The sequence below is a fragment of the Bos taurus genome, chromosome 27 (assembly GCF_002263795.3).
Source record: "Bos taurus isolate L1 Dominette 01449 registration number 42190680 breed Hereford chromosome 27, ARS-UCD2.0, whole genome shotgun sequence".
NCBI classification, from domain to species: domain Eukaryota; kingdom Metazoa; phylum Chordata; class Mammalia; order Artiodactyla; family Bovidae; genus Bos; species Bos taurus.
Window position 1 is genome coordinate 7,732,272 of NC_037354.1, and position 16,281 is coordinate 7,748,552.

The 16,281-nt window shown below is 41.1% G+C and overlaps 1 protein-coding gene across 3 annotated transcripts in view; it reads right to left on the bottom strand.

Moving 5' to 3' along the window:
• ASB5 (ankyrin repeat and SOCS box containing 5) overlaps positions 1-16,281 on the bottom strand; it is a 41,033-nt gene that overhangs the window by 12,238 nt on the left and 12,514 nt on the right. The window contains exon 1 of one of the 3 annotated variants that reach the window (XM_024986259.2): positions 9,629-9,868. In XM_024986259.2, the coding sequence (XP_024842027.1) occupies positions 9,629-9,665 (37 nt within the window). In that variant the 5' untranslated portion in view covers positions 9,666-9,868. 3 annotated transcript variants of the gene reach the window in all.

A 16,281-nucleotide genomic window follows, 5' to 3' on the forward strand; every position in this document is an offset into this window, starting at 1 on the left:
TCTGAGAGCCACTTCCCTGTTACTAATATTTTCCTGGATGAACTCAGCTCTGCTCACCTGCCCAGGAGCCCTGCTGCTTGTGGCCTAAAAGCAGTGGGATGGGCTAGAGGAGGAGGAGGTGAGAGAAATGGAGACCAGGAGGAAGAGAGAGATGAGATGCAGGTTGGAGCCCAGAAGGGTCATGGAGGAAAAAGACTGAGGGACTTGGCAGGCCTGGCCTTGAACCCCAGATTAGGATGGTAGCCTTCAGGGAGGACCTAAACTCTCTGCGGGTCAATTTGCTCATAAAATAGGAAAAATACTACCTGTGAGACAGGATTGAGAGCAGGCTAGAAAGGAGCATGCTAAGTGCATGCCTGCCATGTAAATGCACAAATAATACCTAGCATCCTTAGTTAAATATGAACTGATAAATACAGGAGGTTTTTAATATGAATTTAAAGGAACAATTCTTCTCCAAAATTAGGGGAACTTGAGCCATAAGTAACAGCATCTATCGACCAAAATGATTTTCCGTGCTATCAGCTTAATTAAATAAACCATATAAAACAATTGAATGATTCATAAATGTATTTAAGCCAATGACCAACACTGTTGCTATCTTTTTCTTTCCTAAGTAAGCTCTGAGAAATAAAGTCATAGCAATCCATTACAGGAGTAATTTATAGTACATGCTGGCGAGTCAATGCAAAAAAGTTTTTGTTTTGAATTCTGCTTACTTAACTCCCAAGCAACCCCACCTGGTCTGCTTCCTTATAATTCCTTAGATGAATTTCTATAATTAATCTGGTAACATGTGAGAATCAGAGGATCCATTACGCTCCAGTTTCTGTTTTGAGCTAAACCTTCACCCCTCCCTGCTTCTCCCTTTCAAAATCTGGAAATCAACTGCAAATTTCTATTCAGATATATTCAATATTAAATATCTTACCTTTCAATACAGATATGCTTTACAGTAGAAAGATTTATAAACTTTCTCAAGACCAAAAAAAGATAAATATCTTCATTTACAACTTTTTAAATTCTACAATCTTGTTAGACTTTACATTGGGTATCTAAGATTTAAAAAATAAAATTTCAGTTGAACTCCTTAGGATAAATTATTCAATGTGAAAATGTTTTACAAGAAGTCTGTAACTTTCACCAGCTAATCTAATGCCCACTGCTTTGGTCTCCCTGTAGCCACACAGGAGGCGAGTGTCTATATTTAGAAATAACACCGGTTCCAGGGCATCTGGTATATAATTTACAGGGAGAGAGCCTGTCGTATTCTGTAAACAACCACCTTACCAAAGCAAAAACATTCACGTTCTCAGACATTTACGGGTCCGTAGGGGTCTATAACATACCTAAATCACCATCTCCCCACGGCATTTCAAGCCAGCCACTGTTGAGGTAAATCCGACTCATATCTTTTTTTTTTTTGATCAGCATTAAAAAAAAAAAAAAGTCACTTGCCATGTATGTGTTAGCTCTGTTCAGCCATTTTATGCAGCTCTAAGCTCCTTGTAATGTGACCTTTTACCTCTAAAAAGCAAAACAGCTTTTGGAAAATCAGATTTCTTTTCAGAATTGCCTCTTACTATTGCTCACTGCTGTTTGAGAAACTGACTGTTCCCAATTCATTTTTCCCCTCTTCTTACAGTATGTGCTCTGCAATGAAATAAAAGTATTACACTTGGATCTCTGCCCAGGGTTATGATGAAACCATTTTATTTTTCAGAAAGTCTTTGCCTTCTCCCCATCCTAGTCCCATCAGCAGATGTGGAAGCAGGACTCATCAGAGAGCAAATTTAGGAGTGGTACAGGGGGCTCTCTGGGTTTGGGTCACACCGGATTTTCCTCAATGGTCCCAAACAGGAATGTCAGGACGGTCACCTCAAACAGGAGATGACAAGGAGAGGTGAAAAGCAATGACATCTTCATATATGAATCAGAGAGCAAAATGCTAATACACTTTACAGACTGCAGGTCTTAAATCAACAATCCTGCTTGTGATGAATGTGGATTTACTGTGAAGTCGAGAATCTGGAACTTCCACGGCCACTTTTTAAAACTATGCAATTTCATGTTATTTGTCTTAAAGAAGATCCAAAGATGTGGTGAAGTTTCAGACTCAACAACATCTAACGCATCCCTATCCACATATTTATAAAATACTTTTAAAATCACCGGGGATTTACTGACCCTTACTGAGTACTTTTCTGTTGAGCAGATTAATAGAGCCACACAAATCCTTGAGGACGTGGTTGATTAGGGAAGTAACATGTTGCCAAAACCAGTCTCTTCAAAGACTGAGACCATCCTTGTCTTTCCACTCAGATTACGTCCTTGTCGTTCACTTCCTGAACATAATGCTAGTCCAGATCTGAGACCACCAGAGCGAGCTGTACCTTGGAAACTTCGGGTATGTGTGCGGACTTGCACGGACCTGCCACTTACTCTGATTGATTTCCTGCTCATGATCTAGCAGCCCTCCGTTATCTTACAAGAATACAGGGTATGGGCTGGAACAGAAAACACACACACACACACACACAGAGATAAATGAAAACATTGCTTCAGTTTGTCTCAAGAAATAGGACTAAATTTTTAACGAAGTAAAGATAATAGTTCTCCCGTGAATATCCAAAATCAAGGGAGAAAGACTATTTAACACACTTCATAAAAACCAGTAACCATTGCTGCTGTGGACAGAGCCTGCTGGACTTCATCACAGAGACCTGAGCTCAGAGGCCAGCACAGATGGACTCTTGAGCCTCAGTTTTCTTACCTTTAAAGGGAAGGATAATTCTGTTTCCATCATAGGATTGTAGTGAACACGAATGTACTTAGCACATTTGTACTAAACGCATGTGAAATATGACAATACAATCCAAATTCCATTTTAAACAAATACCTCTGTATGTCTGTCCTATGAGCTTTTCACTGCATCTTCTATACAGGAAATAGAGTAATTTAATTCATTTAAGATAAGAAAGGGCTTCCTTGGTGGCTCAGAGGTTAAAGCGTCTGCCTGGAATGCGGGAGACCTGGGTTCAATCCCTGGGTTGGGAAGATCCCCTGGCAAAGGAAATGGCAACCCCACTCCAGTACTCTTGCCTGGACAATCCCATGGAGGGAGGAGCCTGGTAGGCTACAATCCATGAGGTTGCAAAGAGTTGGACACGACTGAGCGGCTTCACTTTCATTTTCTAAGCTAAGAAAACTTTAACTCATCTTATTCCTCTTACATGTATCTGTAGGAGATCTAAATGGAAAGGGAACGGTCAAAATTCAGAGACAGTGGCCACATCCACACAGAGAGCTCTTCAATTTTTGTGACACATTACAAAATTTAATTCTGGACACTCCTGTAGATATTTTGCTGGCATCTCAAGACATTTCTAAAAGGAAAGTCATCACCTTTCTCTCAAAACCAACTATTCTTTTTGCTTGTCCATTGCTTTAAGACAGTGTTACCATCCCTTCTGTCACCTGGCACTAATAATATGGCCTTAAATTTAAGCACAGCAGTTTAAAGGAAAACTTCATATGTATTAACTATTTCATTTGCTTTTTTGCAGGGAGGCAGTTATTATTAAACAAGTTACTTCTCTTTAGTCTTTTATTTTTCGTGGATCTGCATCTCAAGCTCAATCCTTGCCTCATCTACACTCAGTCTTGGGAAGATCTCTTCTAGTCCCATTGATGTAAATATTATCCACATGTTGATCACCCCAAATTTGTATCTTCAGACCAGCTCTGCCCTCTAAATTCAAGATGTGTATTTCCAACTGATTCTTCACCTTTTCCACTTGGCTATCTAATTAGACCACGTAACTGAACACGTCGCAGACTGAACCTGGCTGTGATCCTCCCAGCTCTCCTTCCTATCAGTAAATGGCAACTCCATCATCCAGGTGCTTCAGGACCAACAGTCTTTGTGTATTCCTGAATTTCTATTTCTCACACGCCACGGTCAAACACCGGTAGGTCCTTTTGCCTCAACCATTCAAATATAATTCAGCTTCGACTATTGTCTCGTAACCTCCACTGCTACTACCCTAGTCCAAGCCACCAATATCCGCCTGACTTGATGCAAATGCCTCCTGACAGGTCTGTGTGTCTCCCCCCATGTGCTTCCAACAGTCTCTCCAAACCACGGGGATCCTTGTAAAGTGAGAAACATTCCAATGGCTTTCTTTGTCCCCCAGAGTAAAATCCAAGGAATTTCCGATCAGCGTGACCAGTTCCACCCCTCTCCTACACCCGTGGTCCTCGTTCAGCCACGCTAAACATCTGGGCTTCCGTGCCCTCTGCCTGTGGGGCTTCTTTCTGAGAGACACACGGCTTATGGCCAGCTTTTGTTCTCCACTGGAATTGCCTCATAGGGGAGCTCTTCTCTGACCACCTTTTATGAGTCTGTCCTACCCCTACGACAGAACTCTTTCTGTCTCATTTTCCTGCTCTGTTTTTCTTCGTAGAATGTATTACTACTGCAGTGGAAGATCTTAGAAAGTGGGACTTGCTACAGTTTGCTCACTGCATATCCCGAACACCTACCACTTCAATAATGTCTATTGATGGATGAATAAATACTTGTTGATTTGTTAAACTGTCTTCTTTGTAGTCATCTGTTTTTTTTTTAATCCATGCTAATTTGTTCTCAATCTTTATTGATCACCATATTGTTTAAAAGTAATGAAAAAGAAATGTATGTTGGGCTGGGTGGTTGGGGCGGGGGGAAAAATCAGATTGCTTTCTCCGTCTATTAAAGAAATGAGTATTTTATCCTATTTAAAAATACAATTTGCATGTTTTACAAATTTATAATAATTTCTAAACAATATCCATCAGACCCCAACCATTCTATAGTAAATGCAACTTTTACACTGTAGGGGGATAGGGGGTTATTTTTATCTCTAAATCTGCACTTCCAACATTAAGTCTAACATCAACCATATTGACGTTTTACGAAAGTGCACACTTTTTCTTTTAAAAAATAATTCCCTTACACAGTTCTTTTTTGGCACTGTGCTCATTCTCCTCCACGGCTTTCATATTTTTATTATTAAAACTAAGAGCTCTATGGCAGGGCACTTTAAGGAAGTGCTTCTGTTCCGTTTTCTTGCCTTCTACCTTAAATGTTTCAAAATTCCCATATTTAATTTCTTGGAAATACTCTTTTCCTGCTCAATAGCAGCTTTCCTGGCTCCCACACCAACTTACAAACACCTGCTGAACCGGAAAGGTAAGCAACCCAGGGACTACTGAGTTTACCCGGGTGTTTAACACACAGTCCTAAGAATGAGTCTGCAGGGGCATTTTCCAGACGCTCTAAGGTGAAGGACACAGTGCAGCCCTTGGCCATGCCATACATTTCCAGGTCAGAGTCCACATTCTGGAAAGCACCCACAGCTTCAAGTTAGTACTTGCAAAGACAATATCGTTTTTTCAGGACACCAACAGACTTGCAATGGCCACTCTACTAACCTTGACTGGTCAGAATACCCCAGCTAGCTTTTCGCTTAGAAGAACATTCTTCTACGCTCGCTAGCCTTCTTTTCGGGAGGGTCTGCTTAATGCAGTTCCCTTCAACAGAAGCACCATCTGTGGGCATAGTGGGGCTGGCGTTTCTGCCTGGACAGCCAGGGTCACGAGGCAAGGCTCCAGCCAGCAGCAAGGTCAGCAGCTGGATTTCTAACTACTTTCTTTCCTTCCCTTCGTGCTTTCACAGAGATTCCTGTGTGCTCACTGGAGGAGGGCCTCCACGTTGAACTCTGTGCAGAAACACGGGGAGCAGGCTGGCAGGGGTGGGGGCTGGGCCAGGAAGGCAGTAGCTTTTCTATTTTTAAAGTGGAGACCCAGCTGTCACCAGAAGTATTTAACTATCTGCGTGACACAGAAAGCAAAAATGTGCAAAAAAGTCACCTTCCCTAGTCAGAAACAGAATAGAAATGTGCTCTCCCTTGCAAGCATGAAAGCCTGTGTGAAATCTCTACAGATCCATCCAATGTAAAGTCGCCTGTTGATAACAGCAGTAAACAGCCTTGAAGCCAGAAAGCTCGGTCGTGACGGGTGACCGGCAAGCCTGTCTCCTCCATCCTCAGGAATAAATAGTGTGTGTGCATTAGGGTCAGATGGTAGCGAGCTCATGTTCTCATCTTGTAAGGATCTAAGTTTAGAATTGGCTTCTGTACAAAATCACAGTCTTCCTATTTATATAGGCATAGTTCCCTATTGTGATTTTTTTTTTTTTTTCTGGAGGTCATTTCTAGACCAAAAGACGTCAGGAGTCAATTTAAGTACAGCTGAGGTTTTTCACCCTAAAAGGCAGAGGATGGAGCAGCTGGACAGAAGAGAGGAAAAAAGCAAACATGTGCCTGGTATTTTTTTGTTGGCGCATAAAGCTGAACAAGGAGCATGGTCCACGACTGAGTCAAGAGCAGTGGCTGAACCATGACAGGGTGCCAGGGATTAACTGAGCTGGGGATCCTGTTACACGGTATTAACCTACTGAGATGGGTCTAGATGAAAAATGGTTACAGATTCCATTATCTCTATTTTTCATCCACTATTACTAGGTTCTACTTTCTGTTGATATAATGGGAAAAAAATTATTGGGGTACTACTTTCTTATAACAAGCTGGATAAGAGAAAAAAAAAACATCTCATGAGTAAGATTATTTTCCCTGTTAATATCTGCTGCCACACTGCACTGCCAATATTTACTTCAAAGTTATCGTGAATGAATACCAAGAATATCTTTTCCTTATCTCGGATTAATTTCTAATCCTTGGAACTATGTGACCTGGGGCAAATAGCATGGTGATACCTCAGTTTCCTTTTCTATAAAATGAGGAGCTTGGAGGAGATGGTTCCTTTCTGGCTCCAACATTCTTTGATTCAGAGTCTAGGACTGATATAAAAGGGTAGGGTGGTTATGTGAGCTCTGGGCATATTATATCACTACACAAGAGGCCAGACATTTCCAATAAAACTGGAACTTGGCATCAGCTTAGTTGAGGCTATTTGTATGGGGGAGACATTCCTAGGTGGTGAGAAAACCTTAGAGGGTGGTCTAGAAAGGGGCTTTTTGAGTCCAGCGTGGGTGCAGGAGGCAGTTGTCACAAACCACTGGTTCTTCACCACAGGCTGGTACCCATAAACAGAGTCCAAGGATCTAAACAAGATGAGCAGTAAAAGTAAATACTGATCTTTGTTTCTAAAAACAAACTTCCATTTTAAGCTTTTGACATTTCGGCTTTGCACTTTTCTTTTGTTATTGTAAAATAAATATAGAATCCTTTATTATAAGAATTGGGGCAGCTTTTGGTCTTAACAGTTTTGGACTATTGGTCTTATAAGGATCTATTTCTATGTCTGCTCCTCTACGAGGCTGTGAACTCTGAGGACGTACATCCGTCATTCGACAGGCCCACCACTGCACCTCTTATAATGGCAATCCAAAAAAATGCTAGTTTAAGAGTAATTTGAATACAGAATTCCCAAGAAGCCTCAAGAAGGGCTTTCTATAGTCCATAGTGGGGAATAAGCAAATTTCCAGTGCAGTGGGGGGAAAAGTCACTGGATTTGACTATAGCCACATTTAGTTAGGTAAGATGTGTGTGACTTGTGGAATACCTATAATAATTCACATAAGTAATTAGGGGGACAAAGGAGATCACAGTTACTTCTTCCAAAAACTTTACATACATCAAAAGTATAAGTAATTTTTTAAAGCGACTCTATGGAATTGAAGGAAAATGTTTCAGTTAATTTGCTGGAAAAAATAAAGGATGAAAGATTGAACTGATTGTGCACAGCTGTATGATTTCATTAAAATATGCACAGTGAAGGGAATATGTTTGGGACAGCATCATTGAAATTCTGGGTATCTATGATCGTATGAATAAGAACTCACTGTGAAATCTCCAGACATAGCATCTTCCCAAGTGTAAATAAAAAAGTGAATTAGATAAACCACAGGATATTTTCAGGCTCTGAGTAGGCAGATGTTTTAAAGCAAAGCAGGATTAGATAAAACACTAAGGAAAAGTAAGAAGAATTCTATTTCACAGGTCATATTGGTCTGAACGTGTCTCAGAAAAAAGTATCTGAGATAGACTATAGACTGGAGATGGCATTCTATTACTACCCACAAAGACTAAAATGAAATTTTACACCTTGTAGGAAGGACGTGGGACGTGAACCAGGTCAATTCTCTTCCCAGGAGTCATTCTGTTCCTGTTTTAATAATGCTAGTGTATCTGAAAACACCAGGACCTATGTTTGGTCTGGTTACCAGTCCTCAGTGATAAAGAGACAATTAAAGTTGAAAAATCAAACTAGTCAATCCTAGAGGAAATCAACCCTAAATATTCATTGGAAGGACTGATGCTGAAGCTGAAGTTCTGAAACTTTGGCTACCTGATGCGCAGAACTGACTCACTGGAAAAGACCCCAATGCTGGGAAAGATTGAGGGCAAGAGGAGAAGAGGGCAGCAGAGGATGAGATGGTTGGATGGCATCACTAACTCAGTGTACATGAGTTTGAGCAAGCTCCAGGAGATAGTGAAGGACAGGGAAGCCTGGGGTGCTGCAGTCCACTGTGCTGCAAGTAGTCGGACATGACTTAGCGACTGAACAACTAGGTTGAAAAATCTTCACAGAAGGACGCTGAAAATCATTACAGAGATGGACGGGCTTCTGCAGGAGAGAAATCTTATTACTTTTAGATACTTTAAAATCGAAAGTTGAAATCTAAGAGGGATTATGATAGAAATCTACATAATCATATAAGTCACAGTTAAGTGTGAACAAACTTTTTCAAGACATTCTGAAACACTAGGAAGTTGGATCATGTTCTGACAGTTTTAAAACCTATATCTAGGGCACAAATGTAAACTCCTTTTTTTGTTTAAGTTTACACAGTTACAAACTTCAGGAGCTCGCTGCTCCAGAATGGTGGTATTTAGGAAAACTAATGAGTGAGTAACCAACAGGTAAAGATTTTTGAGGGTGTATTCCTGAGCTGGGGGACTTAGATCATTGGAGTTCCTCCACCATCAGGAAAGGAAGACTACGAAGAACAGACTCCTGCTTGGACGGGGGTTGACACCTTCCCTCATTATAACTACAAAATATTTCAAACACACATGCCATCCATCACCCAGGTTCAGTTACCAACTCACGGTTATTCTCGTTTCACCTACAGGCGACCCCTGTCCCTCCCCATCTCTATTCCTGTGATTATTTTGAAGCAAACCTCATCATGTCTTTCCACCTACAAATATTTCAGTGTGTATCTTTAAAAGATGCAGGCTCTTTGTAGTCATAACTACTATATCATAATCTCACAAAAACACTATTTCCAATATATCAGCTTCTACAGGTTAGCAGTTCTTATTTTCTAAGGAGCCATCCAGTTTATAAGCTGTCCCCCATGCCTAAATTGATTAAATCCTTTATCTTGGGGCAAAAATCTGTAGTCTTTCTCCTTTCTAAATGTCTTAAAAATGTAAAATTCCTATTCTTAAAAAAAAAAAAAGAATGCCTGTTTTCTCTAAGCTACCAAGGGTTCACTAACGACAGGACACTATCATCACCTTAAGCCATCACCAAAATACAACAGAGTCTCCTTTACCTGTTAACGTCAAATTTCCACCCTTGCAAAGTCGCATCTGGAAAAGGCCATTATTCAGTTCTTGGTGGCTGCCTTGCTGTGGGCTTCGTTACAAAGCTACGTGTACATATAAGTCTTAAGCGTCATTGCTGAGCCCCATTCTTGCTCCATGTTACTTTTCAGTGTTTTTTCTAAACATGATTATCCACATCTAATGGCTTAGTGATGGGGATAAGGGCAGTTGGGGTCTGAAGGTAAACTTGCTCAAAGTCTCTTGGGAAAAATTGAGGGGATTGTTACCTAATGGTCAATCCTTGTTTCAAGGGTCGTCCACCTCTTAGATAAAGGTTGCTGGGAAACCTACAGTGACATCTTGTGGTCCAGGACAGCTCCTGTCTTAGTTGGAATTGAGTGGTAAGGAGAGGCCCAGAGGGGTCAGAGAAAAATCCCAATTACCAAAAATGTAGTTGGTGTCATTACAAAACACAGCAGTGCCTAGACGCTGTGGTGAATGATTCTTTCTGAGTTCGAGTGCATAAGAGTTTGAGAATAAATGTTATATAAGAAGGTCTTCCCAATTTTACCAACTTTGGGGGCTATGATTAAAAAACTTTAAGCATAATTAAAAATTCCAATTAAATATAGTTTGAAACAGTAATATATATGCACACACAAAACATCTTTTCATGGTAGATCCTGAAACAAGATGGTAAATGGCTTCTATTGAGGAAAATATACCTGTCTCCATTGTCCAGGGAACTAAGCAAGGAGGAATCATTCTCCCTCAGCTGTTCTTACAGGTGATTTCCACCAAACTCAAGTGTTTGTTAATATTGAGAAGTAAACATTTTGAAAACATCTTGTATAACATTATAAGTGAAATATCAGCAAAACACATCTAGCATGAAAAATAATTTTTCTAAGAAATCTCTTATAATAAGGTTTCCTGTTTTTAAATAACATTCTGGCCCACAAACAGAGCAGAAAGATAATGTCCTGTTAGGAGATCCAACCTTGCTTTTGCAGAAGCACACGAAGCTGCCAGAGTTATCTTGGAATGATTCTGAAGCAGGTAACTAAGGTGACCCCAAACAAAAATGTCACAGGCAGCAGGGCACTGACTCCATGAGATGAGAGGGGCTAGTCTCTCAGTTTCTCTACTGTTGAGGTTCACTTATTAGAAATATTTCTGTAATTATCTATGATGCTTGGTAGAAGTCATTGATAAAATCATCTACTCTTAGAGATTTTTTGAGGAAGTTTAAAAACTAGTGATTATATTTATATTGTGATTTTGGACTGTTTAGGTTCTTCATTTCCCCCAAAATTCAGCTTTGATAAATTGTGCTTTTTAGAAAATGGTCTATCTCATCCAAATAGTCAAAACTGTTGGCATTAAGTTGTTATGTAACAACCACTTATTGAAAAATTTCAGTAACATCTGTTATTATGGTCTCTCTAATTCCATCTGTTGTTTATTTGTAGCTCTGATCCGACAGAGGTATGCTAATCTTAGTTTTTCAACAGACTATCTTTTAGTTTTGTTTATAGTTTGTTTATAAAAAGTTACTTTATTCATTTTGATGTGGAGCTTTATCATTTTCTCCCCTCAGTCTCCTGAAAGTAGATTGTGTTATTCTTTTCATAATTTTGATTACTTGACCTATGAGTTACTTAACGATATTTTCTCAGTCTCCAAACATAATGAGCTTTTTGTTTTTCTAATTGCATTCTGTCAATGACTTCTACATTAATTTCCCTGAGAACAATGGATGTGTTCTCTATCAGAGGTCAGCACGTTGTGGCTCCTGGCCCAAGTCTGACCTACCATCTGTTTTGGTAAATAAAGTGCCATTAGAACCGAATAAAATCCATCCTATTGTACATCATCTGTGTTTACTCTAACACTATAACTGCAGAACTGAGACTGCATGGCATAACAGTAACTAAAATATCTATTCTCTGATCCCCTGCAGAAGAAGTTTGCCAATCTCTGGCCCATATAATACTAGACATTTGAAATTTCTTGAGACATGCTTTATGGTCCTTTGTATACTCAATTTTTGTAAATATTCAAAATATACATGAGAAGAATGTGAATGTAGAGTTCCATTTCTTAGTAAGATCTATGTTTTAAATTTCTCCTATAGCTATAGAAAGTAATATTGCATGGCTTAGATGTGGAGAAAGTTCACAGACAGGCATGATAGACCCTAAACTTATTCAGAGCGGGCCCTATAGCAACTGTAAATCACAGAATGTATGGCTGACTTTCCACTAAATGATCTGAATATAATTAGGCATCCACTTAGGAAAAACTAGACTTACATCATTCCAAAAATCAATTCCAGGTGGATAACGGGAAAGGAAAGCTTTAAGAAGAGAATATAGGAAAATACTTCCATTATCTTGAAATACAGCAAGATTTCTTAAAAATTAATTACAACAAATTATTAACCAAAATGGAAAAGATTTCTAAATGTGACTATTTTAAAATTAAGAGCTCCTGTTCACCAAGAGAAAAACATATAACAAGTGAAAAGTCAAGCCATAAAAGATACTTATAAAGAGCTTCTTCACATTGTCTTCATTTTCTATCTAATGGTTAAAATATAAAAATAACTTCTAAAAATCCATGAAAAAAGGAGCAGAGAACATAATAAATGGATAGCAAAATATTTGGCAGGCACATCACAAAAGAGAAGTACAGATGGCTAATAAACATGAAAATGGCAATACTAGAGAAATGAAAAATAAACCTATGTGTTCACTAGATTGGCAAAAATTAAGAATATTGGCAATACCAAATATTAGCAATAATAGGAAGCACCACAAATTTATATGGTGCTAGTTTCACTATAGACACAACTATATTGGAAAACAGTGTAACACTATCTAAGAAAGCCAAAGATATTCATGCTGTTTGACCTGGCAATTCCCGTCCTAGAGCCATACCAACTGATTAGTGCTGGACATTTATAGCAATTTCATTCTTAATTACCCTAAACTGGGAATAGAATTTATAGCATTGAACAAGAATAAACTTCACACATACACAGATAAATCTTCCTATCATACTGTTCAGTGAAAAAAAGCAAGTCATGAAAGAATACTTACAGAATGATTCGATTTACATAAAATTTAAAATCAGGCCAAATCAAACCTTATCAATTTAGGATGTACTCAGAGGAGTGAAAACTATAAAGGTAAGAAAATGATTACAGTCAAAGATAGTGACTCTCTCTTTGGGGACAGGGAGATGTTGTGGTTACAGAGGTTTACCTGGAGGGCTTCCGGAGTCCCAAGCACGCTCTACTTCTTGACTTGCTTGGTGGTTTCATGGGTTTCTGCTTTGGTGTTTTACTAAATTCTATAAATGAGTTCCCTGATAGCTCAGTTGGTAAAGAATCTGCCTGCAATTTGGGAGACCTGGGTTCCATCTCTGGGTTGGGAAGATCCCCTGGAGAAGGGAAAGGCTACCCACTCCAGTATTCTGGCCTGAAGAATTCCATGGACTTGTATAGTCCATGGGGTCGCAAAGAGTCACACACGATTGAGCGACTTTCAATTTCACTTCCACTTCATAAATGAGTTCTGTTCATTTTTTATTTGATATAGTTTACCTTTTGATCAAGAAGATGCCAATTAACAAAGAGAGGCTAGCCAAAATAGGTTGTAATATTGAGGGGGTGGTGGTTGTTGTTGCTTAGTTGCTAAGTCGTGTCCGATTCTTTCGAGACCCCATGGACTGTAGCCTACCAGGCTCCTCTGTCCATGGGATTCTCCAGGCAAGAATACTGGCGTGGACTGTCACTTCCTTCTCCAGGGGATCTTCCTGACTGGGGGTTGAACCCGCATCTCCTGCACTGTAGGCAGATTCTTTAGCACTGAGATACAGGGGAGCTGGAGGAGGAGGTTAACAGAAAACAGAACCCCAGTAAGAGATGGGGAGGTACTTGGCTCTTCTCACCCTGGTGTCCTGTACTCTAGGGGCCTCCCCTCCAGCCCCAACCCCCGACAGCCTAAACCTGCTGAATACCTGCCCTATGACCGAGGGGGCTTCAGATCCTCTCCTAGGTGTGCAGACAGGTTACCACTCACCTCCAGGGGACACACCGAGATGACCCAGCAACTTTCTCTTAGCACAGAAAGTGCGCACTGTGGGAGGAGGGAGCAGCGCTCCAGTGTGGCTGAGGGCAGAACTGTCAATCATGCGGGCATCAAATGACCTTGGGCGACTAGCAGAGTGAATAAGTGAAAACGTGTGTCTCTTTGTCTGCAAGAGCAAAGAGCTGGGTCTGCCGCTATGAAATCAGGTAGTTCACGTTATTTGGTGACCCACGACAGTTGTTCTGAACAGCTCGGTTGAGAACATTCTCCGTGCTCTGGAATAAGGCAGGTAAGGTTATGGGGGTGATAAATCCATATAGAGCAGCTTGGGTTCTGAGTGCTAAAAGCTTCTCTGGTACAAAAAGGATTCAGCAGTAGTCAACATAACGTGAAAGAAACGCTATGTGTTTCAGAGCCACCAGTGGACTTCAGATACCATCAACTTGCACCACTCACAAATGGCTTCAAAAGCCCCGTGAGTTGAGCAGAGCCACCTCGAGTGCATTTGCAAAGCGTGAGCTCTGTCTTCAAACAGTCCTGCTGCCACTCGCCAGTTTTACGGTTTGAACTTCCAGACTGACATGCACATACACACACAGAGTCAATGGCTTAAAAATAAAAGGTCCAAAACCCACCCACTCATCTTGCCTAACTCCTCCCTTCTGCAGATAAAGAAGCTGAAGTCAAGAGAGGGTAGGGGTTGTCCTCGGAGTCACCTGGAGTGTTACCAGCAAAGCAGAACTGAAAAGGAGACTGTCTGCTCCCTACGTGAGTTTTCCCAACCTGCAGTGTTGCTTCTTAACCACAGGTGGACAAATCAAAACCAGGGAACATAAAATAAGCAAGGCAAAACAAGACCTAATTACCAACGGCACCTAGATCCTCGTGTTCTTGTCGAGATTCAAAGAGTTTATGACTATACCTGAATATTCATTGGAAGGACTGATGCTGAAGCTCCAATACTTTGGCCACCTGATGCAAAGATCCAACTCATTGGAAAAGACTCTGATGCTGGGAAAGATTGAGGGCAAGAGGAGAAGGGGGCAACAGAGAATGAGGTTGGATGGCATCACCGACTCAATGGACGTGAGTTTGAGCAAGCTCTGGGAGATGGTGAAAGACAGGGAAGACTGGCATGCAGTCTATGGGGTTGCAAAGAGTTGGACACCACTGAGTGACTGAACAACAGCAACAACTGTGCCTGTTTAGAACAGCCCCTGGCAGGTAACCAAGAACTGGGGTGAGTGTTTACTGTTCTCACGAAATGACACTTTTCTCATCCTTTCCTCTCTTCACCCACTTCGTTAACACACTGTTCTGGTGCTACTAAACATCAGCGTGAGGTTTCAAAAAGGCCACAAACCCATACAAGGAATGCAACCAGCAACCTGTGCTCTCCAGTCGGAGGACAACAGCTGCGGGGAGGAAAATCTGATATGCATCCGGACAAGAGCTTAATGCAAGAACAATTTTACACATAATCCACTCCTCCCCGTAGTTCTAGCCACAAATAGTTTCTTCACCATTAACCATGAGCTCATGGCGGGTTTAGAGGCTGGCAGTAGCTGAGGAACTTTATCTTGATATTTTTCATGAAAATTGAAGAACGAGAACACTGACACGTGTTTCTGCCACGTTGAATATACTTGCAGAAGCAGGTCTTAGAGCAGAAAGCATAGAAAATTGAGGGTCCCAAGTGTTCCGGCCTCAACTCCAACTTTGCCAGGCAGGGCGACATCCCAGACACCTGGGCAGAGTGGCCCGGTGTCCCGAGGCTGTCTGTCCTCGCCCATCCACCTCCAAATAGGAGGCCACCCCACGATGCGGGCTGCGGCTCTGTCTTGCCCTTTTGTTGCCTTAAGCATGGAGAAGGGAGTTCCTGACACTGAAACAGATCATTCCTCCTACTGGAATCCTCTAGCTGCCTGTGCCTGAAGAAGCCAGTTGAGTGCCTAAGCAAAAGCAAGATTTTTAAAACATTTATTTTTATCATTCCTACAATTGTGCTAATTAAAAAAAGTGAAAGTCGCGCAATTGTGTCTGACTCTTTGCGACCTCATGGACCATACAGTCCATGGAGTTCTCCAGACCAGAATACCGGAGTGGGTAAGCCTTTCCCTTCTCCAGGGGATCTTCTCAACCCAAGGACTGAACCCAGGTCTTCCCACTAAAACAGATACTAAAGAATTTGGGGCCTGGGAGTAACATACAGAGGCTTCCCAGGTGGCTCAGGGGTAAAGAATCTGCCTGCCAGTGCAGGAGATGCAAGAGATGCAGGTTCGACCCCTGGGTTGGAAAGATTCCCTGGAGATGGGAGGCTACCCATTCCAGTATTCTGGTCTGGAGAATTCCATGGACAGAGAAGACTGGCAGGCTACAGTCCATGGCGTTACAAAGAGTTGGACACAACTGAACACACACACACACACACACACACACACACACACACACACAGTAACATACAGACTGGCCTGAAGGGGAAGAACTGAAACCTGGAGGACTTGTTCTAGCAGGTATTGATTCAAAGTTTTACATCAGCCAAATCCCTTCCTGCAACGTCTAAG